Source organism: Mobula hypostoma, chromosome 12 (assembly GCF_963921235.1).
Source record: "Mobula hypostoma chromosome 12, sMobHyp1.1, whole genome shotgun sequence".
Lineage (NCBI taxonomy): Eukaryota > Metazoa > Chordata > Chondrichthyes > Myliobatiformes > Myliobatidae > Mobula > Mobula hypostoma.
In genome coordinates, this window is record NC_086108.1 from 82,416,187 (window position 1) to 82,442,304 (window position 26,118).

Genomic DNA, 26,118 nt, shown 5'->3' on the forward strand with positions numbered 1-26,118 from the left:
AAGATACAGTTCAACCAGATTGTTGCTGTAAATGTAGCTCAGAATCTGCAGGTCAGTGGTTTCTTTTGCAGGCACGGCACTGACAGCAGCCGACACCTCGCGCAAAAGGTCCTCAGCATCCACATCACCAAATGTCCTCTCCATGTTTACGCAGCTCTCTTTCAGTGTGCGACTTTGGGTGGCTTTTTTCATTTCCTCTCTTCCGTATATGAAGCCAAACAGACTGTAAAATGACTCCATCAGTTTGAAGCGCTCACTAATGCCTGTGATGGCAGAGTCCACTAGTGGAAGGAAAACTTGTACCGTTCCTCGGGTGCCACTGTCAGGGAAAGATCTGCACTTTGGGACTCGTACTGGAACTGGCGTTTTGGTTTTCTGATTCGTACAGCTGGAAAGACCATTGGCATCCCTATCTCTTCAGCTATGTCTCTGGCATCTGTTTGGGCGGATGAAAGGCAGTTCTCTCTGTATTCCTTGAGAAATTTCAGAACATATTCCACATCGATTCCCACTTGTGGGCTCTGGAGCAGTTTGCTGACACGACTCACCTCATGTAAAACGTTGTACCAGATGATAACAGTCAGCAGGAATTTCCATGACATGATCTCCTGTTCTAGGCCTCTGGCTGCAGATGTGGTTTCACTGTCACCTTTCTGTGTGGCATGTTCAATCAGTGACAGGAGCGCATTGCCAACGGGAAGCTGGTAGCGCAGCACTTTCACACTTTCCACGCGGCACTCCCATCGCGTGTTGGATATGGGTCATCTGTGAAACGTTCTCCTTGAAAAGCTCCCATCTCTGTGTCGATGAGCTGAATAGTGTGCATAGACTTTGCAGCACCCCAAAGAAACCCACAGACTCCACTGTTGATTTTGCAGCATCGACAATGACTAGGTTTAGGCTGTGGCTGGCGCATGGCATGAACAGTGCTTTTTTGTTAATACCTAGCACCCTCTTCTGCATCCCGCTATTTTCCCCCCGCATATTGCTCCCGTTATCATAGGCCTGCCCCCTGCATTTTGAGATATCTAATCCTAACTTCTCCATATGCATTAAGAAAACATCGGTTAGGCCTGCACCTATTGTGTCAAGCACTGGTAGGAAACTGACAAAATCCTCACTAACAGTAGCTCTGACATTTACTTAGCATGTGACAATGCGCAGTATCACAGAGAGCTGCCCTATGTGTGCAGAGTCAGTGGTGCAGTCCATTATCACCGAGTAGTAACGTGATTGTTTTACTCACTCTGTTATTGCTTCCAGTGTCTTGTCTCCAATAAGTGTGATTAACTCATTTTGTATGGTTTTCCCCATGTAGTTTTCAGCAGTCTCTTTTTTCTCTGCTCATCTGACATATTCGCTCATCACTGGGTCGAAATCGGCAAGCAACTCCACCAGACCTAGAAAGATCCTATTATTTGGTTCATGTAGGGTGGAATTGTGGCCATGGAAAGCAAGGTTTCGTTCTGCAAGGTGACAGACTATGGCAATGAACCTCTTCATGACATCATTCCAGTGTTTTTTTCCAGCATTTGCATTTCTTGGTATGTGCTGTCAATGGCACGGTGCGTTCTTAAGCGTGTTTCCAGCTCGCGCCAGCTATCCATGTTGGCACGGTGCGCATTTGACTTCTCATGATCCAGGAGTGCGAGAGCGAGTCGCTCCCACACTCTGAAACCTCCGCAAGTGAGACTGTGATTTCGCTTGCCAAATAGGGTACAGCAGAAACAGAAGATTGAATCAGTTGATTCTGAGTACACTAACCATGACCTATGAATGGTTTCTCCATTTTTCATCTTCATAAGATATCTGTCCTTGGTAAAACGACGGCGTGATTGGCTCTGTGGAAAGTTAATGTCCTCTAACTGAACAGGACCTCTCCTAAAAATGTTGATCCGTTGGTCGCTGGTAATATGCATTGGCCAACGTGCCGGATCGGTCTCTGTGAATGTTAGTGGGGCTTTCTCTCTGTCTGGTGTGCTGGTGGTGGTATCTCCCTCACCTGTCTCAGTTGTAGGACTGTCATCATGCTGTGGTACTTGTTCATCAAACAAAGTTTGGTCATCATTATCACCTTCTGTTTGAGTAGAATTGTTCTTCTCATTTTCATTGCTCTGATTATCAACATCTCCTGTACCGCTTACAATGTCACTTGGCACTGCAGCCCCATGCTGTGACGATGGAGCAGCAGCAACTGCAGTCGGCGGGCCTTTTACAGATGCTGGACCAAAGAAAGATGTAATTTTTGGGAGACTATTTAGACGTTTTGTTTTGTTGTCTTGTATTTTCCGTTTTTCAGCACCACTAGGATAGGAGCGTTTCATTTTCCTCTCATTGAAAAGTAGCCTTCTTTGCTAGGAGCAATGTTTACAAGTGAAGTAAATATTTTAATGTATTTTCTCAGATGTCAGTTAGCGAGTGCCCACTAGTGTTTCGGCTGGCAATAGCAGGAGAATATTGTGGCATCTGGGAGCTGTGCATTAAGTTTTTGCATGTCAGTCGGGGGCCCCTGGGAGGGTGGGGCCCATTTCAGTTGAAACGGGTGAAACATAGCTAAGGCTGCCTATGGTGGGTTGGTTAGTAAATTGGCCACTGTTGTTGCTGCCCCCAGTGTGTAGATGAATGGGAGACCTGGGAATGTGGGGGGAATAAATGCATTAGGATACAGTTAGTCTGGTAATGGGTACTTGATAGTTGACACAGACTCGTTGGGGCAAAGGGCTTGTTTCTGCTCTGCATGGCTCCTATGATTTCATAACCATAAAATGTTCATAATGTTGCTTCCAATGTACCTTTTATATCCGTAATACGTCTTGTTGCTATGTTTGTTTACTTATCAAGATACAGCCCAGACTAGGCCCTTCCAGACATTCAAGGCACGCTGCCCAATTTAATGCTAGCCTGATCACTGAATTTACAATTACCAATCAACCTACCAACTCGTCCGTATTTGGACTGCGCGAGGAAAGTACAGCACCCAGAGGAGGCCCGCACGGTCACGGGGAGAGCGTGCAAAGTCCTTACAGGAACAGCAGGAATTGACCCTGGGTCACCTGTACCGCAAAGTGCTGTGCCAACCACTACACTACTGAGCTGCCCATGTGAAGTGTTTGAAAAGGCTTTGAATTTCCTGTACAATTTGAGGTTCCTAATTTATGTACTGGTAGTGCAATATCTATCATGGAAGTAGCCATGCTGGCATCTGTGAACACATTTTGAACAGCACTGATTAAGGTACATTAAACTGATCTAATTCAGTGCCCGTCATCTGTTTACCTTGTGAGTCTGCCAGTAAATAATCCAAACCTTGAAAACATGAAATACAGCATTTTCATCAACATTTTACTTTTCGTAGAAACTACGTTTGTAGTTAGCATTTTTTAAAAACTAACAATACGTTTATATATTTTTACTACCTGTGGAATATAGATATTGCAGGAAAGGATAGCATTTCAGAATCGGGTTTATTATCACTAACATAAATTGTGAAATTTTTTTTTTTGCGGCAGCAGTACAGTGCAAGTCATAAAAGTAATTACTTTCAAGAAGTAAAAAGTGAAGTAAGTAAATAGTGCAAAAAAGGAAAGATACAAGTTTATTTGTCGTGTACATTGAAACGGAGAGTGAAATGCTTCATTTGCATTAACAGCCATCACACTTCTTCATGGGTTCATGCACTGTTCAGCAGGGACAAGCAGTTTCTTAAAATTTTGAGTGTGAGTCTTCAGGTTCCTGTACCACTGCCCCTATGATAGTAAGGAGACGAGAGCCTGTCCTGGAAGACGAGGGTCCTTAATGATGGACTCCATCTTCCTGAGTCTCCACCTTTTGGAAATGTCCTTGATAGAGGGCAGGGGTATGCCTGTGAGAGAGATGGCAGAGTCATTTAGGCACTTATTGCCTACTCCTAGAATTCTTGAGAAAGGTGGTGGTCGATCTTCCTGAGTTACATTCTACATTGTGAACGAATATTCTCCAACAACACTGTAGGTAGCTGCTTCCAGGGTTTTGACTCAGCACCAAAGTGTCCAAATTAGAATATTGCTTGGAGGAAAAGGAAACTTAGAAGGGATGATGAAGTCATGGGAATCTTATGCATTTAGTTGGAATTCACTGGTTTAGAATGCGCCATTTTGGAGATTTACTGTTAGAGATTCCTTGGAGAGAATTGTCACATAAAAATTGTTAGGTGCTGAAAAAATTGATTTCTTGGAACAGCCATAGAGAGCAGAAAATTGTTCTTGTCGAACAAAAACCACATTCAGTGTGGAGTTAACGATCTACAGTATTTTACCGCAATTGATATTGGTGTCACACTTCATACGTCCTTGTGAGCATCGACTTCCCTGATATCTCTCTCCAGTTCCTCCCCAGCAATAGCAACGTATTCATTCTTACATTGCTTTTATTGTGGAGGAAGTAAATAAAACCGGCAGTTATCACCTCTAAGGAATAGAGAAAGAAAATAAAACCAGCAGCTATCATCTCCCACCAAAGACCTAGTACCACATAAAAACATACAATGAAATCAAAAACACTCAGTTCTCTGTGACATTGTTGGACGAATATTTATTATTAGCCTGTCTCAAGACCTTTATGTCTCAAGAGGAATAGATTGGTTATATTGCCTGCAGTTCTGTTCTTGTACCATTGACATTTCCAATCTCAATGAAAAGGAACGGCTCATGAAATGGTGACATTGCCACATGGGTTGAAAAATCATGGGTGAGTATATAAATTTACAGAATAATGTGTGGCAGAATGTGGTGCCAATATTGCCAATTTGCTCACACTGAATTGAGTGTTTATGAATGCCCCTACCAATCAATAATTTTATAGCAGTCTTTTTGAAATATCAATGGGGTGAGAAAGTAATCTCAGGTTTCTGCCATCTATTATATTTGCCGCTCACCCATGAGAGAATGCTTTATTTCTTGTTACAGCTACGAATGCAGCAATCCTATTTATGGCCAAACCGTCAACCCGTTAAACGTCAAGCGGACACCTGGTGGGTCATCAGGTGGGGAGGCTGTCCTGATCGCGGCAGGGGGCTCCATCCTTGGAATTGGAACCGATGTTGGTGGCAGCATACGCTTTCCAGCTGCATTCTGTGGAATCTGTGGCTTCAAACCAACGGCAAACCGATTAAGGTGAGATATTTTTATTGCAGATATTTATTTTTATTTATGTAGAGGAGAAAGAATGGGCTATTTTTGCACCTTGAATCTCACTAATGTTATTTTCCATGGTCTCTTTATCAATACTGTTATTTAATTTCATATCTATAATTAGTTGAATTCAAATGTTCCAATTGCTTTGGTAGGATTCAAACTTGTATCTCTAGCTCAAAAGTCCAGATCTCTGGAGGCTAATTGAGTAACTGGCCATTTCAGTTGCTCTCTTAACCATCACATTACCACTCTCTGGTATTCAATTAGATTGTGACTGATCCAAACCTCCTGTCTTTATTGACCAGTTTGCTTGATGCCTGCCAGCAATTCTATTTTTTCTTCTTAATAAAAGCCCAGATTAGTTTAGCATTCATCCCTTTATGAAGAGAGAAATACAGAATTCCACTGCCCTTTGTGTGGAAAAGTATTTCTTCATACCTTTCCTGATTTAATGCCTGATTTAATTATGTTCCTTTTTTTTTCATTCCCTTTGGCCATTTTAACAATTTAGGCACCTTAATCAGCTTACACTTCAGTCTTCTATGCAACTTGTCCTTATGATTTAAACTTTCATTGTTGGTTACTCTGTTGTACATTCAGTCGAAGGCCAATATATTCTTAAGTTGTTGATACATTTTCACAGTAGATCCTCCTAGCCGATTGTTCAATAAACATCCTTTTCTAAGATACAGTGCTAAATGTTTTCCTAAGGACTAAAATTACACACTTGGCTGCAATTTACAAATTTGTTGATTTTATTTTGATTTTGTATGGATATAATTTAAGAAGTTCAATAATATTAAAATCGGGAATAATATACTGTACTTTGAGTATGTTCAAGATTTATGTAGTTAGAAGATTGTATTCCACAAAATGATAGTTTCAAGTTTTACAATGTTGTGGATAAATAAAGAGGTTAGTGACAGAGTAAAATTAAAGAAAGGATAGAATAGAATCATTGTCATACTGCGCCAAAACAAGCATATCTCTGCTGACCCAGGTCTCCATCTACTCCTTCATTTGGCCTAGATCCCTCTATCCCTTCCCTATCTATGTAACTAACAAAATACTTTTTAAATGCTGTCATCATACAGTTTCTTGAACATGGTGACACAGGTAGACAGGGTGGTGAAGAGGGTGCTTAGCATGTTTGCCTTTATCATAAACACAAGAGATGCTGGGAATCTAGAGTAACATACGAAATGCTAGAGGAACTCAGTGTATCTGGCATTATCTACAGAGTGGGATAAAGAGTCAGGCATCTTGGCCCAAAACATTGACTCTTTATTCCTCTCCATGGATGCTGCCTGACCTGCTGAGTTCCTCCAGCATTTTGTGTGTGTTATTCTTGCCTTTATCAACCAGGATAGTGAGTACAGGACTTGGGCTATTTTGTTACAACTGTACAAGACATTGGTATAGAAACATAGAAAACCTGCAGCACAACAGAAGCCCTTCGGCCCACAAAGCTGTGCCAAACATGTCCTTACCCTAGAACTACCTAGGCTTACCCATAGCCCTCTATTTTTCTTAGCTCCAGGTACCCATCCAGGAGTTTCTTAGAGTGTTATATACAGTTCTGAGCACTGTAGTATGTGGAGGATGCCATTAAACTGGAGAGGTTATGAGAATGTTACTGGGACTGGAAGATTTGAGTTATAGGGAGAGGATGGAAAAGTGAGGACTTTTTCCCCTGGCACATAGAGGCCCAATGGATGACCTTAGAGAGGTTTATAAAATCATGAGGGACAGAGATAAGGTGAATAGCCACAGTTTATTTCCCCAGTGTTAGGGAATTTGAAACTAGAGAGCATGGGTTTAAAGTGAGAGAGGCAGAATTAAAAGGGACCCAAGGGGGGAAACTTTTTCTACACATCATCATCATCATTATTATTATGTGCCATGTCATATGACATCATCATTATGTGCTGTGTCATATGAGGTGGGCGATCATGGTCTCCATGACCATGATTGTTCTTGGCAAAATTTTCTACATTAGTGGTTTGCCATTGCTTTCTTCTAGGCCTTTACAAGTCGGGTGACCCCAGCCATTATCAATACTCTTCAGAGATTGTCTGCCTGGCGTCTGTGGTTGCTTAGCAACCAGGACTTGTGATATGCACCAGCTCCTCATACGACCATCCACAACCTGCTCCCATGGCCTCACGTGGCCCTGATCAGGGGAGGGTGGGGCTAAGCAGGTGCTACACCTTGCCCCAAGGGTGTCCTGCTGGCTAGTGGAGGAAGGAGCACCTTGCACCTTCTTTGGTAGAGACAGATCTCCACCCCGCCACCCACTTTCTACACAGGGTGTGCACGTATGGAACGAGTTGCCAGATGAAGTGTTAGAGGTGCATCTAGTAATGACACTTTAAAGATGTTTGGAGATGTACAGGGATAGGAAAGTTTTAGAAGGATATGGGCCAAATGCAGGCAATTGGGTTAGCACGGACAAGTTGGGAATGTGAAGCTTGTTTTCTGTGCTGTGTGGCTCTAACTGACAGGTAGACATGACAGTATTTTAAGAGGTTAGCTTTAGATGATAATTTTGCTGATTACAGAGTAAATAATTTTATGCAGGCACATCTATTGACTAAAATGGAAATATTTGAGAAATTTCTTCCTTCAGTTGAGGAAATTATATGTTTTTTACTTCATGCAGCAAAAGGGGTTTGACAGTAAATACATCTGGACAGAGAACGGGTGAGTTTCTTCTCTACATGAATTATATTATGCCAATGTGCCAGACTAAACCAGAATTATTCTTAAGAGTGGGGATAAGATGACCATTTCCCTCCCCTCCCCCCTCCCACTGCCACACTCTCTGTTTTCATCAAACCAAACCACTTCAACCACCAATCAACATAACCCTTATGTTGAAGTCGGGGGGAAACCCGATGAAAGTATATAAAATAATGAGAGGCATAGATAGGGTAGATAGTCGTCTTCCTGGGGTAAAAATGCCAAATACTACAGGGTATAGTTTTAAGATGAGAGGAGGAAGGTTTAGAGGAGATATGAGGGATATGTCTTTTACACAGAGACTGGTAGGTACCTGAAACACACTGCCAGGCCTGGTGGTGGAAGCAGTTACTTAAGAAGCACTTAGGTAGGCATATGATCATACAGAGAATCGAGGGATATGGATCGTGTGCAGGCTGATGGCATTAGTTTAATTTCAGCTTGTACCTGAGCTGTACTGTTCTATGTTCTAAATGAATATTTAAAAAAATGTATGTTTTATGAAACTACAAATTAATCATTTATGTAAAGGATATAGGATGCAGAATCTTCCCCTTCCCTTTCACTTCACAGAGGAAAAGCATTTTTTTAATTGATCCAGATACCTTTCCTTCTCTGAGACTCTGGATACTCTTCCTAACGTGCGATTCAGTGAAGCATCTGAACCCTACCCAGCTTGTATGCATTGCTGCTGAAGGCTCCAAATCTCACTTTTTTTCCCTTTAGCAACCTTAAAATACTTGTACACATCCAAATCTAAATATCACTGAGTATAAAATCTAATTAAAATGTATCTTATACTAATGCTTAGCTTTTCTGCTAAAATGCACCACTTCATAATCCTCTGCATTACATATCAGTCAGTTGTAGTCTGCTAAAGCTTTCTCTCTCTCCCCTGAAGTTTGTTACTACCCCACTTAAAGCCTACCATATTCTAGGTTTCATTCACAGACTTGGAAATTATGCACAACATTTCCAAATCTCAGACATTAAGATACAAAAATGAAAAAGATATCCTAATATTGAGGCCTGGTAGCTTCAGTGTAGCTTATCCAGTGCTTAAAAAACAACCATTCAGTATAACTCTGATATTGTCTCTTGGCTAATTTCATAACTATTTTATCACTGATACTTTATTTCAATTTGTAAAAGGCTAATTAAGTTATATATACATAGGGTAGTTTATGTCATCATATATTACCCTGAGATTCATTTTTGTGAATGCCTGCAGAAAATGAATCTCAGGATAATAATGATGAAATATACAGTATGTTGTTTGATAATAGATTGAACTTTGAACTTCAGCTCCATTATTTTCATCAACTATCTTAAATACATCATCAAAGAACTATTGATCACTGTATGGGTTAGGGTTAGGGTGTGTAAGTACAAACATTATCTACAATTAACTGCTGAAGTTTGGGTAACCTTGGTCCTAGACAGTTCAAGAGTTTCCCGTCTGTTCCTCTTTCGCAGGTGGTTTGTTGGAGGTGAGCTGCAGCATTGCAGTGAAAAAGTTGAACAAGTTCAGGGCGATGATATCGCTTTGTTTGACACTGCTCTGAACAACAGTGTTTGGTTCTGTTACAGACCAATTGGTTAGGGTTATGGCCTCCATATCATCATGATGTGAATGCAAGATGGAGATTAATTTCTGTGGTCAGCTGAATTATTCATTCATTATTCCCTTCCTGATTCTGAATGTCTGGGACAACTGGAAAACACAAAAAAAAAACTCCAGTTGGAGAGGCAAAGAAATTTTCAATTTGTAAGGATATCAAATGGCCTGGCCAATTAGTTGACATTAGTAATTCACTATAAATAAAATATTGGCATTAATTAGCATGTCCATGTGTCAGGAAGTCACATTCATAATTTTTTGTATCAGAAAGATCACATTCAACATTTCCAAAAGATATAACCACTTAGTTCTAGTATAATTTTGGTATATTTATTTTGCGTCCTCTAAAATCAACCTCTATGTGCTCTTCATAATAACTACAATTGTGGTTTAATCAATTTAAAAGTTCAGATTAGCTTTCTAGAAATTAATTCCATGACTTTTTGAGGTTATTTCCCATTGCCTTTCAACACTGAATTGCACCCTTTTTTAAATGGTGTATATGTATACCTAAACCTTACTCATCCTCTTTCCCCATTTTGACAGCTATCTTCCAATTTTATTTTCTATGAGGTAAAAATTACTACCTAACATTTAATAATACTGAAAATAATTTGATTGTTATATGCCCATTCTGCAAGTTTAGTAATAACTTGTTAATTTGCTGTTACCTGTAATAACATTATCCGCCCTTGTCTTTCTTGTTCCTATTGCCTCTCACTAGTGCACTGATAGGCCAAAATTATATGATAATTTACTTAAGGGTACGGCTTTATTCTTTGGAGCAAAGAAGGATGAGAAGTTACTTGATAGAAGTGTAGAAGATGATACACAATATTAATTCCTTAAGGTTGTTATAGCTAGTTGTGGTGGTGAGGATAAGCTCCTACTGTTCATTAAATGCTTCCAATGGTGTTGCTTCTCAAATAGCCTCTGCCAACAAGTCCAGCTCCTGGCCTTCATGTGTGGCTTAGCTACTAAACCTGGTGAAACAAAAGAACACAAGAACAGAAGAAATAGGAGCAGGAGTAGGCTATCCAGCCCATTGAGCCTGCCCTGCTATTCAATAAGATCATTGCTGATCTGTCCATAAACTTAGCTCTATCTACCTGCCTTTTCCCCATAACCCTTAATTCCCTTGCTATGTAAAAATCGATCTAACTGCATCTTAAGTATACTTAGTGAAAAAGCCTCAACTTCTTCCCTGGGCAGAGAATTCCACAGATTCACCACTCTCTGGGAAAAACAGTTTCTCCTCATCTCCATCCTAAATCTTCTCCCCTGAATCTTGAGGCAATATCCCCTAGTTCTAGTCTCACCTACCAATGGAAACAACTTTCCTACTTCTATCTTATCTATCCCTTTCAAAATTTTGTATGTTTCTATAAGATCCCCTCTCATTCTTCTGAATTCCAGAGAGTATAGTTCCAGGCGACTCAATCTCTCCTCATAAGTTAACCCCTTCATCTGTGGAATCAACCTGGTGAACCTCCTCTGCACTGCTTCCAAAGCCAGTATATCCTTCCTCAAGTATGGAGACCAGAACTGCACACAGTACTCCAGGTGCGGCCTCACCAGTACCCTGTATAGTTGCAGACATCCCACCCTGCAAAAACTCATTTCAGGGAGGTAGCACCATCAATTTTCGGGAGACTTCCGGGAGAGGTGGGATGTCTGCAATAGAGTAGCCCTTAGAAGCCAGCCAGCTAGTTTAAATAACGTTAGCTATGCTAATGAACGAACGACACCTGTTAAACTCACCTCAACATGTCTTTTACAGTTTTAACCCACCATGGGCAATAGAAAAGTCACTGTTGCAAACAGTGCAGCGAACAACACTGTCATTATTTTGACCCCTATTAGGCAGGGGTACACTTTAGTGTAGGATGGGGTGACGTATGTTTTATATTTTCTTTTTTTGGAACACTCTGCCATGGTGCGCTCTCACTCTCTCGCTCTCTCTCTCTTTCTCTCTCTCTCTTTCTCTCTCTCTCTCTCTCGTGGTTGCTCTTGCTTGCTTTCTCTCTCACTCTCTCGCTCGCGCACTCTCGCTTGCTCTCGCTCTCTCTGGTGCACTCTCTCTCTCTCTCGTGGTCACTCTCGCGCTCTCACTCGCTCGCTCTCAAAAAAATTGATTTCCGTGATATTGCATATAATTTGTTGGCATCAGGGAGCCACTATTAATACGTGGGAGACTCCTGGAACTTCCGGGAGAGGTGGGATGTCTGTAGTTGCAGCATGACCTCTCTGCTCTTGAATTCAATCCCTCTAGCAATGAAGGCCAACATTCCATTTGCCTTCTTAATAACCTGTTGCACCTGCAAGCCTACTTTTTGCGATTCATGCACAAGCACTCCCAGGTCCCTCTGCACAACAGCATGCTGCAATCTTTTACCATTTAAATAATAATCTGCTCTTCTATTATTCCTTCCAAAGTGGATGATCTTGTACTTACCAACGTTGTATTCCATCTGCCAGACCTTGGCCCACTCACTTAACCTATCTATATCCCTCTGCAGACTCTCCACATCCTCTGTACAATTTGCTTTTCCACTCAGTTTGGTGTCACTCTATGCTACACTCAGTCTTCTCTCCCAAATCATTAATGTTAATGGTAAACAGCTGCGGGCCCAGCACCAACCCCTGCGGCACCCCACTCACCACTGACTGCCAACTGGGGAAACACCCAATTATACCAACTCTCTGTCTTCTATTGGTTAACCAATCCACTATCCATGCCAATATACTTCCTCCAACTCCATGCATCCGTATCTTATTTATAAGTCTCTTGTGTAGCACCTTATTGAATGCCTTCTGGAAATCCAAGTCTACGACATCCACCTGTTCCTCTCTATCCACTGCACTCATTATGTCCTCAAAGAACTCCAGTAAGTTTGTCAAACAGGACCTGCCCTTTCTGAATCCATGCTGTGTCTGTCTAATGGAACCACTGCTTTCTAAATTTTTCGCTATTTCTTCCTTAATGACAGCTTCAAGCATTTTCCCGACTACAGATATTAAGCTAACTGGCCTATAGTTGCCCGTCTTTTGCCTACGTGCTTTTTTAAAAAGTGGCGTGACACTTGCTGCTTTCTAATCCGCCGGGAACTGCCCAGAGTCTAGAGAATTTTGGTAAATGATTACCAACGCGTCTACTATAACCTCCGCCAATTCCTTCAACACCCTGGGATGCATCCCATCAGGACCAGGGGAGTTATCTACCTTCAGGCCCTCTAGTTTGCTCATCACTATCTCTTTAGTGGCAGTGATTTTATCAAGGTCCTCACCTCTTATTTCGTCCATAACATCATTCTTTAGCATATTAGACGTATCCTCCACTGTGAAGACCGACACAAAATAGTCGTTCAATGCCTCAGCCATTTCCTTATCACCCAATATCAATTTCCCAAGTAGGCACATGGATGATAGAAAAGCCTATGGCTATGGAGGAGGGAAGGAGTAGATTGATCTTAGAGTAAATTAAAAGATTAGCTCGGCATTGTGGACTGAAAGGTTTGTACTGTGTTATAATGTTCTATGTTTTATGTTCTTACATTCACACTTGAAAACACAAGGTGAAATGTATCTTGTTCAATGCTATCTTTGAGTGATTCATATTTTCTAGTTGAATCGTCTGTTGGCCCACTAGCCAGGGATGTGGATAGCTTGGCATACTGCATGAAGGCTCTGTTGTGTGAGGAAATGTTTGAGTTGGACCCCACTGTGCCACCCATTCCCTTTGATGACATGGTAACGTACAAAGCTATAAATGCTGGCATGTATATAGTCCTCTCCAAGTATTAAGTACTTTAAAAAGCTTCAAATGAAATAAATAGAATATGCAAAGAACTTAGTGGTGGGATATATGAAAGCAAGGATAAAACTAAAAGTTTCATTAAAGACTTTTGAAAGTGTGCTGACATCACTTTATGGACATACAATCAATAGATGTATTTAACCTACCTTATGCATTTATATTTATTGTTTTTTTTCATTATTGTGTTCTTTATCTTAGTTTTTTTGTGCTGTATCAGATCCAGAGTAACAATTATTTCATTCTCCTTTACACTTGTATACTGGAAATGACATTAAACAATGTTGAATAAGAAACAAAATCCAATAGAGACATGTTAAAATCCAAGCTATTAACTTTTTAAATTACTCTGGGATTTTACACATATGAAAGAATCAAGACAATATCATGTACATATAAAGAATAGTCGTTGATAAAGTGTGGCTTTCAATGTTACCTACCTGAGACAAATCAGTTTATTATTTAGTAAAGTGAGACCACAGCTGAATTCTGAACGATCAGCATATAATTTTGGTAAGTTTTTTTGTGTACATTCCTCCAAACAGAAGATTAAAATAGGCATATTATAAGTTTTTATTTTTACTTTCAGTCAGTTATTGATCTGATCCCAGCTCTCAAGATTCCAGCCCTGAACTCCAGGCCGGGTCTTTATGTGCTGCTATTGTGACTCCCGTCTCCCCTTCCCCCACCAATACTCTGCAACCTCGTCTCCCTCAGATCCCACCGTCAGCTCCTGGGTACTCAGAGGCTCCATTTTCCTCTCACCCCAACCCTCCCCTCTCCATTGACACCCCCAGCCTCCCCCCTCCCCCCTCTGATCCCAGCTCTCATCCATGCCGGGTCTTTACCATCCCCTCCGACCTTCAACTGTCGGAGGCAGAGCGCTCTGTCCTCAGTAAGGGCCTCACCTTTGTCCCCCTTCGCCCACACCTCAGCGAGTTCCGTGTTTGCCATGATGCGGAACTTTTCTTCCGCCGTCTCCGTCTCCGAGCCTGCTTCTTCAGCAAGGACTCTCTCACCCCCACCAATGACCCCTTCTCCCATCTTCAACCCTCCTCTTCTTCATGGACACCCCGCTCTGGTCTTCTGCCTGCTCTGGATCTCTTTATCGCTAACTGCCGACAGGCCATCAACCGTCTCGACTTCACCGCACCTTGTCCCCATTCCAACCTCACTCCTTCGGAATGCTCTGCTCTCCACTCCCTCCGCACTAATCCTAACCTTATTATTAAACCTGCCGATAAGGAGGTGCTGTTGTAGTCTGGCGTACTGACCTCTACCTTGCCGAGGCACAGCGACAACTCGCGGATACCTCCTTATTTACCCCTCGATCGTGACCCCACTAAGGAGCACCAGGCCATTGTCTCCCACACCATCACCGACTTTATCCGCTCAGGGGATCTCCCATCCACTGCTACCAAACTTATAGTTCCCACACCCCGCACTTCCCGTTTCTACCTCCTACCCAAGATCCACAAACCTGCCTGTCCTGGCCGACCTATTGTCTCAGCTTGCTCCTGCCCCACCGAAATCGTTTCTGCATACCTCGACACGGTTTTATCCCCTCTTGTTCAATCCCTTCCGACCTATGTTCGTGACACTTCTCACGCTCTTAAACTTTTCGATGATTTTAAGTTCCCTGGCCCCCACTGCTTTATTTTCACCATGGATGTCCAGTCCCTATATACTTCCATCCCCCATCAGGAAGGTCTCAAAGCTCTACGCTTCTTTTTGGATTCCAGACCTAATCAGTTCCCCTCTACCACCACTCTGCTCCGTCTAGCGGAATTAGGCCTTACTCTTAATAGTTTCTCCTTTGGCTCCTCCCACTTCCTCCAAACTAAAGGTGTAGCTACGGGCACCCGTATGGGTCCTAGCTATGCCTGCCTTTTTGTTGGGTTTGTGGAACAATCTATGTTCCGTGCCTATTCTGGTATCTGTCCCCCACTTTTCCTTCGCTACATCGATGACTGCATTGGCGCTGCTTCCTGCACGCATGCAGAACTCGTTGACTTTATTAACTTTGCCTCCAACTTTCACCCTGCCCTCAAGTTTACCTGGTCCATTTCCGACACCTCCCTCCCCTTTCTAGATCTTTCTGTCTCTGTCTCTGGAGACAGCTTATCCACTGATGTCTACTATAAGCCTACTGACTCTCACAGCTATCTGGACTATTCTTCTTCTCACCCTGTCTCTTGCAAAAACGCCATCCCCTTCTCACAATTCCTCCGCCGCATCTGCTCTCAGGATGAGGCTTTTCATTCTAGGACGAGGGAGATGTCTTCCTTTTTTAAAGAAAGGGGCTTCCCTTCCTCCACTATCAACTCTGCTCTTAAACGCATCTCCCCCATGTCACATACATCTGCTCTCACTCCATCCTCCCGCCACCCCAGTAGGAATAGGGTTCCCCTGGACCTCACCTACCACCCCACCAGCCTCTGGGTCCAACATATTATTCTCCGTAACTTCCGCCACCTCCAACGGGATCCCACCACTAAGCACATCTTTCCCTCCCCGCCTCTCTCTGCATTCCGCAGGGATCGCTCCCTACGCAACTCCCTTGTCCATTCGTCCCCCCCATCCCTCCCCACTGATCTCCCTCCTGGCACTTATCCGTGTAAGCGGAACAAGTGCTACACATGCCCTTACACTTCCTCCCTTACCACCATTCAGGGCCCCAAACAGTCCTTCCAGGTGAGGCAACACTTCACCTGTGAGTCGACTGGGGTGATATACTGCGTCCGGTGCTCCCGATGTGGCCTTTTATATATTGGTGAGACCCGACGCAGACTGGGAGACCGCTTTGCTGAACATCTACGCTCTGTCCGCCAGAGAAAGCAGGATCTCCCAGTGGCCCCACATTTTAATTCCACATCCCATTCCCATTCTGACATGTCTATCCACGGCCTCCTCTACTGTAAAGATGAAGCCACACTCAGGTTGGAGGAACAACACCTTATATTCCATCTGGGTCGCCTCCAACCTGATGGCATGAACATCGACTTCTCTAACTTCCGCTAAGGCCCCCCTCCCCCTCATACCCCATCTGTTACTTATTTTTATACACACATTCTTTCTCTCACTCTCCTTTTTCTCCCTCTGTCCCTCTGAATATACCCCTTGCCTATCCTCTCGGCCCCCCCCCCCCGTCTTTCTTCCCGGACCTCCTTTCCCATGATCCTCTCGTATCCCTTTTGCCTATCACCTGTCCAGCTCTTGGCTCTATCCCTCCCCCTCCTGTCTTCTCCTATCATTTTGGATCTCCCCCTCCCCCTCCAACTTTCAAATCCCTTACTCACTCTTCCTTCAGTTAGTCCTGTCGAAGGGTCTCGGCCTGAAACGTTGTCTGCACCTCTTCCTACAGATGCTGCCTGGCCTGCTGCGTTCACCAGCAACTTTGGTGTGTGTTGCTTGAATTTCCAGCATCTGCAGAATTCCTGTTGTTTCTGAATTTTTTTTGCTTTTTATGATATTACAAATTTTGGATTAATAGTCAAAACAAAATAATGAAAAAATGCCTCTCTAACATATCTCTTTAAAATTAATTTGAAGATCTATGCTGATACCAAGCCACTGAAGATAGGTTTCTTTGAAAGCGATGGATATTGGATCCCCTCCCAGAGCATGAAGCGTGCCGTGTTGGAGACTAAACAACTGCTGACGGATGCTGGGCACACGGTGTGTTTACTGATGTGTAAGGGAAATGGAGATATTCCGAGAGCTAGAGGGAAGTTAAAGAGGGAAATTACTGAGAGGATTAAGAAGTTACTTACTTTTATTTACTGTATTTTAATTCAAGTATGCCTCTTAATTCATCCATATCCTTTCCTCCTTCACCCCACTATTTCCTCAACCTCAAAATGAGTCAAAGTCTGAAAAATATGTTTCTTTGTTTTATTTATGTAATGTTTAACGGTGTTTGTGAAAAGTTGCTGTTAAATTCACCTTATAAAATATGAACATATGAAAATGGCATCTAAGGAAAATCAGTTGGATTTTAATATCTAAATATCCCTGCAGAAATATATTATTTCCCACTTTCATATTTCTTGCATAAATCTCACTTTTATCTGCAAACTTGGTAACTATCTCTAACAAATATGTCTGATTCATAGCAACAATCTTATGGGATAGAGCAGCAAAATTATCCAGGCTGATTCACAATCATTAACAGGAATGCCTTGTCTATGCAATGTTTAATCTATTTTAGCTACTTTTTACCAATCCTACAGACCATAAGACCATTAGTTATAGGAGGACAATTACACAATTTGACTTATTAAGCCTTTGTTTTATTTTCAATACAACAAACAATTTACTTTCTGTTTCTCCCGCTTTCCAGTTAATATCATTTACGCCTCCAAGAACGTTCTATGCAATGAATGAAATAATATTTCAGGGGCTTCTTGCGGACAGTGGTGCTACATTCCTGGAAAACCTGTAGGTAACCTCAGTGCACTTGAATTAACAGTATAGAAAAAATGAAACCATTAACATTTTTGCACAACAAATTTTTGCAATAGCTATACTTTAGTAATCTGTGAGATAGGTTGGAGCAAAGCCCTCAGGGTGAATTTGGTGTCTTAATGGAAGACAGAAAACAATTATAAGGTGATATAATGGTTGCTACTGCAGAAATATACCAACTCCTTGGTTTCTTAATGATTTTTATATCTTTAATATGCTCTCTGATTTTTAGCTCCCTCTATTCACCCACCTAGAGCAAAGATATCAATAAGTTTGAAAGAGTGTAGAGAAAATTTACATGGATATTGCTGGGGGTTGAGAACCTGAGTTTCAGGGAAAGGTTGAATAGGTTGGAACTTTATTCCACTGAGTCAATAAGAGGAGATCATATTGAGGCGTACAAAATTATGAGGAGTATAGATCTGGTGAATGCTTGCAAGCTTTTTCCCCTCGGGTTGATTGAAGCTGGAACTAGAGGTTAGGAGGAAATGTAAAATATTTAAGGGGCATCTGAAGGGGAACCTCTTCACTCAGAGGGTTGTCCGAGTGTGGAATGAACTAACAGTGGAAGTGATATAAGTGGGTTCAAATGTAAGATTTAAGAGATTATTTATTTATTGAACTACAGAATGGAATAGGCCCTTCTAGCCCTTTGAGCCATGATGCCCAATAATTCTTCGATTGAATCCTAGCTTAATCATGGGACAATTTATAATAACCAATTAACCTACCATCTTTGGACTGTCGGTGGAATGCAGAACACTGGAACAAATTCCACACAGTGTCAGGGAGAACGTAGGCAGCAGTGAGAATTGAACCCTTGTCACCCAAACTATAAAGCATTGTGCTAATCACTACGCTACTGTGCTGTTTGGATAGAATAGTACGGAGGGCTATGGTTCGAGTGTGGGTAGCTGGGAGTAGGCAGAAGACAATGCTGGCATGGACTAGATGGGCCAAAGGTCCTGTTTCTGCGTTGTAGTACTCTGACTCTATGATTTTAGTTCTTAACAGCAATTCCTTCAAAACAGAAAATCATAGAAATAGAGTCACAAGAGACCTCAGATGCCGAAATCTGAAGCAACACAAATTACGCTGGAGGAACTCAGTGCGTTAGGCAGCATCTATGGAGGGACATGGACAATCAGTGGTGCTGGTCGAGACCCTTCAGCTGAACTCGACATTCAATTCTACATCTCCCAGCTGAAGGGTCTCCACCAGCATCATTGATTGCCCATTTCCCTCCATGATGCTGCCTGACCCACTGAATTCATCCCGTGCCTTTTGTGAATGCTGGGAATACTTAGCAGGACAAGCTACGTGAATGGGAAGACAAAATGAATCAATGTTTCAGGTCAGAAACTTCACCAGAAGTGAAAAGGAGATAAAAGAAACTTCTAAAGCTGAGGGGTGGAGTGGGTTATCACTCAAAGTGTAAAGCCAATGTATGCATGGGGATAATCTGTAAACAAGGTTATGGAGATAGCAATGAGTTTATAAGATGAGTTGAGTGCAAGAAGACCATAGAACCACAAGACATTGGAGCAGATTTAGGTCATTTGGCCTTTGAGTCTGGCTGAATTATTATCCCTCTCAACCTCATTCTCCTGCCCTCTTCCTGAACATAGACAAAAGAATGTGGAAGTTGTAGGGATGCAGGGTGTGGGAACCTGTTCAACAGGTCAGGCTGGGCATGTCCCACAGTCCCAGAGAGATTTAAAAAAAAGCCAAGCTAATAATGGATGACTAATGTAGACCTAGAAGTTGCATCACCTGAAGTTGCTGGATTGAATATTGAGCCTAAAAAGTAGCAATGCATCCAGACAAGAAGGATGAGGTGCTTTTCCTCGAGTTTGCTCACTGAATGGACGGGGGAATTAAAGTGACCTGCAATGGGAATCTCAGGTTCTCTCCCACAGATTGAACTGCACAAAGCGATCCACCAGTCTGCGTTTGGTTTCTCCCCTGTAGGGGGATGCCACACTGTGAACACTAGATGCAGTACACCAGATTGAAAGAAGTGCAAGTGAATGGCTGCCTTACTTGGAAAGCCTCTTTGGGTCACTAGATAGTGGAATGGAAATATATGAAAGAACAAGTATTGCATTGTCTGCAGTTTCAAGGGTAAGTGTGACTGTGTTTGCTGGGAATCGAAGAGTGGACCCATGCTGAAAGAGAGGAAAGAAGGAGAGAGGAATCTTTGATAATGGCAGAAATTGTGGAGAGTGGTCTGTTGAAGGTGAAGTATTTCCAGAATTTCCACTTTTCATCTATAAGATATAGGAAAAAAATTGGCCATTTAAGGTATCATATCTCAGACTCTTGTATATTTTGAAAAAGTTTACTGTCACTCAAATACAATGAGTCTGGATGCTTTTTACGCAATCTCTTTCTGAACACGCACTAGTTACTTTTTGTCCATGTGCCTTTGGTTTATAGGAGAAAGAAGGCCAACTTAGATCTATACCTCAAAACAGGCCAAAAATTCACTTCGAGTAAAAACAAACCTAATGTATTCATTCAATCACCACAAATCCATAATTTTTGAATTGGTTGATCATTTGTAGCCTCCAAGAAAAATGTATTTTAGTATCACAAATAACCTTGGTGTCTTTATCTTCAATGATCTATTTTTAGTGCACACGTTGAAAATAATACTAAAGGCACTAAATATTGTTTGGATTTTCTAGTAAAGGAGACATTATCGATCCACATTTAAGAACTCAAGTATCTACGTACTCTATGCCTAGTTTACTGAAAAAGCTCTTGTATTTTTTTCTGAAGCCTTTTGTAAGTATAATAGTTAACTTATAAATGGTTTGGAATGGGGAATTGGCTGTTGCAGACAGTGCAAATATCAAAAACACATTTGTAACTCCGGTAGAGTCCAACAGACAGTGGGTCTCCTACAACACCATTGCTAAGATTATAAAAAGTGAAGGGAAATATTTTTGTAAGCACTTGCCCATCTGAATATCTCCCATAGAAGCTCATTAACCCTTTATCTCCCGAGCAGCATGCACTGGGGTTGCAGGTATTTGCACTGTTTATTTCTGTGATTTTTTGTAATTTTATACCTGTACTGTACTATCGTTGTAAAACAACAAATTTCAAGCCATATAATTCAGTGATAATAAATCAGATTTGATTCTAACTTTGTTATTGCATGAGCATATGATAATGAGAACAAAAGGCTGCCATGAGGTTGCTCAACGATTAGAGTTATGGTTAATTATTGATCCAAGAGCATAGCACAGTCCTCCAGCCCACAGTGTTGTGCTGAATTAAAGGAACTGCACACCTAAACCAATTCTTTCAGCCTACTTAATGTCTGTATCCTTCCATTTCCTGGCATCTTGAATACCTCTTTCCCATTTGCCTTCACCCCCAAGCCAGGCAGCACATTCCTGGCACACCAAGCATTCCACACAATTATTGCTGTTAACTATTTTATGCCAGTGGAATGAAGTTATAGGAGTACATTTTCTGCATTTGGCAAAATGTTAATATTTATAGTAGATGAATGGTCCACACGAGGGAAGCTGTCGGATAGTTCGGTACGTATGGTGATGGGCTGCCCTGGGACAATCTGTTGCTGAGGAGTTCTGACTGTTACTGCACCGTTAATCAATGGTGTTCCTTCTCTACCATTTCCTAATATTGATCTTTCTGCTCCACTTCTTGTTGTCATGGCAGGAGTAAGGTTTAATATTGTGCAGTGTTCAGCGCAAGATGATAAATCCAGTTAGAATGGCAAACAGCCCAGGCAGCTGAAGCATTGATTGAATACATTCTGCGACATTTCCATTCACAGAATGATATTTGCTAGACTGTGCTGATTGAAATTCCACAGTTGTTGCCCACCTGAAAAAGTGGCATATTTCTGTCACCCAGCCGCCAACTTATGACTTGGCTCTCCATTTGGACCCAACTTGGTACAGAATAATTACTGCTGCAGAGTGACTAGTTCCTCAGTTAGGCAGCCTCCAGCATTCAAACAAACTCTGCATAGATAAAGAAAATCTTAAAAGTTTCTTATTGATGATTTCCTCTGATTTTCATTAGGACCAGGGCTCATTAACTTAGTAGCCATGAGTCCTGTAGTCCTTGTGGCTAAAGGGATCGGGGGTATGAAGGGAAGGCTGGTACAGGGTTCTGAGTTGGATGATCAGCCATGATCATACTGAATGGCGGTGCAGGCTCGAAGGGCCGAATGGCCTACTCCTGCACCTATTTTCTATGTCTCTATGTTTCTATGTTTTCAAAGCTACTCAATAGTTATTGCTGTAATTTTTCTTGTGGGGGGGTTGCTCCCCAGGTTATGGAAGAACTGACATGGAAATCTGTCTTCATGCAAGTTCTCCCATAGCATTTGAAAGAATTTTTCACAATCAATACTGCACCTCACATGGCTGCATTCTGAGGCCCCATGCTTGAGTCCCTGTGGCCAGATTCTGCTTAAATTTGCAGATGATTAGATTAGATTAGATTCAACTTTATTGTCATTGTGCCAAGTACGGATACAAAGCCAATGAAATGCATTTAGCATCTGACCAGAAATGCAAAGAATAGTGTTATTTACAAAATGACTGCAAATAAAAAAAGTGCTACAGCACACAGATATAAAAGTACTGAGACAGTACAATATGGATGCAATACGGCTTAGCACTGTGATGTGAGGTTCAGCAGGGTCACAGCCTCAGGGAAGAAGCTCTTCCTGTGCCTGCTGGTGCGGGAGCGGAGGCTCCTGTAGCGCCTACCAGATGGGAGGAGAGTAAAAAGTCCATGGTTAGGGTGAGATGCATCCCTGATAATGCTTTTCGCCCTGACCAGGCAGCGTTTATGGTAGATGTTCTCAATGGTGGGCAATTGGGTGCCGATACCACTGTAGTGGACCATATCTCAACGTCAGTAGTTGGAGTAAAAGAAGGAGATAGAGAACTGGTGTCACGAGAACGGCTTTTCCCTCAGTGTCAGCAAAACAGAAGAGCTGGTCACTGACTTCATGAGGGGGACAGTGAACCTACTCCTATTTACATCAACAGTTCAGAAGGACTACTTCAATTCCCATGAGTGAACATCAGCAATAACCTATCCTGGTCTTACCATGATGATACGACAACTCTCTAGCATCTCTAGTTGCTCAGGAGGCTAAACAAATTTGGCACCATACACAAAATATTGGAGGAACTCAGCAGATCAATCAACAACCATAGAAATGAACAAACAGTCAATGTTTCGGGCCAAGACCCTTCATCAGGACGGGAAAGGAAGGTGGGGGAAGGTGAAGGAGGATAGCTAGAAGGTGATAGGTGAAGCCAGGTGGGTGGGAAAGGTAAAGGGCTGGCAATGAAGGAATCTGATAGGAGAGGAGAGTGGACCATAGGGGAGGGGCACTGGAGGGGTTATGGGAAGGTGAGAAGACGTAAGAGGCCAGAGTGGGGAATAGAAGAAGAGGAGAGGGGCAGGGGAATTTTTTTTTACCAGAAGGAGAAATCAATATTCATTCCATCAGGTTGGAGGCTACCCAGACAAGATATAAGGTGTTGGGTGGCCTCATCTGGACGCATAAAATCGATATGTCAAGATGGAAATGGGAATGAGAATTCAAATGCTGGGCCACCAGAAAGTTCTGCTTTTGTCGGATGGAGTGGAAGTGCAGGTGGAGAGGAGGTGCTTGACAAAGCGGTCCCCCAGTTTATGACAGGTCCCACATCAGAAGTGTTGCCTCACCTGGAAGGACTGTTTGGGATGCTGAATGGAAGTGAGTGAGCAGGGGTAACACCCTGGCCACACGCAAGATAAGTGCTGGATGAGAGATCAGTGGGGAGGGACAAATGGAGAACGGAATCACAGAGGCAGTGATCCCTGCGAGAAATGGAGAGTGATGGCGGGGGCGGGGGGTAAAGGTGTGTTTGGTGGTAGGATCCTTTTGGAGGTGGTGGAAGTTGCGGAGAATGTGTGTTGAACATGGAGGCTCATGGGCTGGTTGGTAAGGACACTGCTAAGGCAGCAGGAAGATGGGGTGAGCGCAGATACCTAGGAAATAGAGGAGATGCGGATGAAGGCAACATCAATGGTGGACAAAGGGAAGCCCCGTTCTTTAAAGAAGGAGGACATATCTGACGTCCTGGAAAGGAAAGCCTCTTCCTGGGACAGATGCAGTGGAGATGAAGAAACTGAGAAAAGGGAATAGCATTTTTACAGGAGACAAGATGGGAAGAGGAATAGTCAAGATAGCTGTGGGAATCGATAGATTTATGAAAGATGTCAGTCAACAGTTTTTCTCTGGATATGGAAACAGAGTGATCGAGAAAGGGGAGAGAGGTGTCAGGGACCAAGTGAATTTAAGGGTAGTTGGAGGCAAAGTTTTTTGCAATTGACAAGCTTAGCTTAGATGCAGGAAACAGCACCAATGTAATCATCAATGTGGCATAGGAAGAGTAGGGGAGCATTACGGGGGAAGTCTTGGAACATGGACTGTTCTACCTAGCCAGTGAAAAGGCAGGCATCGCTGGGGCTCATGTGGGTGCCCATGGCTACCCCTCGAGTCTGATGGGGCAAATTTGGCATGTCTTCTTGACCATCACCAACTTTTATCAATGCACCACAGTCAGCACTTTATCTGGATTCATCATGGCTTGGTATGGCGACTACTCTGACCATGACTTCAAGAAAATGCAGAGTTGTGGACACAGTCCAGCACATTACTGAAAACCAGCCTCCCCTCGAAGGTCTCTGTTTACACTTCTTGCTGCCTCAGAAAAGCAGCCAGAAAATCAAAGGTCCCTCCTACTCTAGACATTCCCTTTTCAGCCCCCTCCCATTGTGCAGGAGATACAAAGGACTGAAAGTATGTACCACTAGGCTCATGGACAGCTTTGGTCCCACAGATTTAAGGCTATTGAATGTTTCCCAGTGAGATGGACTCTTTACTGAATATCTACGTTGTTGTGACTTTGTACCTTATGTCTACCTGCACTGTACTTTGTTTGTACAGTATGTGACGAGAATACACATAAAATTAAGATGTTTGCTGGCCTGGGTTAGCATCAGTGACATCAGCAAGTGGTCTGCCACCTGTCCTCAGGGGAAGGAGAGATAAGGAACAATGGAGCAGCGTCTGGAGATGTGTAATGAAGGGATGGGGGAGAGAGAGCTGTCCAGAGCGGCTCCCCCTTTGAACCCTGAACTGTTTGAAGTGATGGACAGGCGATACCCCAGCAGGGGGATAAAAAGGGACAGGTTCACTAAGGCAGGACACACATGACACCCGAGGTAACGAGACCCTGGAAGCGGTGCGCCTCTCATGAGTCGGTGGGAAGTACCGGACAACGCACAGGGTGGAAAGGTACGATCAGCGGGAACCCGGTGTGTGTCCGCCCTTGCTTGGGTGCCGGGTTCACTGCAGAGGATCGACCGCATCTGGAGGAGGGGTCACAGTCGGTGACCTCAGGTGACATCACCAAGGACCTGCCCGAAAGCTGCTTGTGAGCCATATCGCCGGTCTGTGAGTGGAAGCCGTGTCTGAATGATCAGTCGTTCCCATTCTCTCTCTCTCTCCCCCCACATTGTCCATCGCCATGGCAACGATTACTGCGAACTGAACTAAATTGGACTGAACTTTTGTGTCACTTTGAAATTTGGTCATTTACCCCTAGACAACGATAGAGCTTGATTGATGCTGTTATCTTAATTCTGTGCACATGTGTGTTTATCATTGCTGAACTGTTACATTTATTATCCTTTCGATTACTGTGTTGCTTGTTTCTTTAATAAAACTTTCTTAGTTCTAGTAATCCAGACTCCAACTGAGTGATCCATTTCTGTTGGTTTGGCAACCCAGTTACGGGGTACGTAACAAGTAACAGTCTGTTATTGTTCTACCTTGTACTACTGCCATGTAATGAATTGTAATGAATTAATCTGTATGGATAATATGCAAGACAAGTTTTTCATTGTACCTTGGTATATGTGACAATAAAAGAACAGTTTAATATTAATAAAATGTTTTGTGCTATTCCTTAACAATTGCTTATCATATACAGTATGTACTTTCAGTTTAATTATGGATAGTGTTAGGGTGAACATAGAAGATATAAGATGGAATGAAACAAATCTACTTAGAGTAATATGATGTAAGAAGATACAGAAAATCAATTTTGGAAAAGATTGTTTATTGAACTCTTACATAACTCAGGAACTGCCTGTTTTATAACTTACTCCATTGATCATAAATCTGATATAATTACTTATTAATGTCTTTGTTAACTATTCAACTATGAGTGCCTTTGGTGTTGACA

At 42.5% G+C, this 26,118-nt stretch overlaps 1 protein-coding gene across 1 annotated transcript in view; it reads left to right on the forward strand.

Annotated features, from left to right (window-relative positions):
- LOC134354539 (fatty-acid amide hydrolase 1-like) overlaps positions 1–26,118 on the forward strand; it is a 56,898-nt gene that overhangs the window by 16,131 nt on the left and 14,649 nt on the right. Inside the window, exons 5-10 of the mRNA XM_063063458.1 lie at positions 4,944–5,150; positions 7,834–7,874; positions 13,160–13,284; positions 16,901–17,026; positions 17,691–17,788; positions 20,506–20,605. Coding sequence (XP_062919528.1) covers positions 4,944–5,150; positions 7,834–7,874; positions 13,160–13,284; positions 16,901–17,026; positions 17,691–17,788; positions 20,506–20,605 — 697 coding nt within the window. The remainder of the gene's footprint in view (positions 1–4,943; positions 5,151–7,833; positions 7,875–13,159; positions 13,285–16,900; positions 17,027–17,690; positions 17,789–20,505; positions 20,606–26,118) is intronic.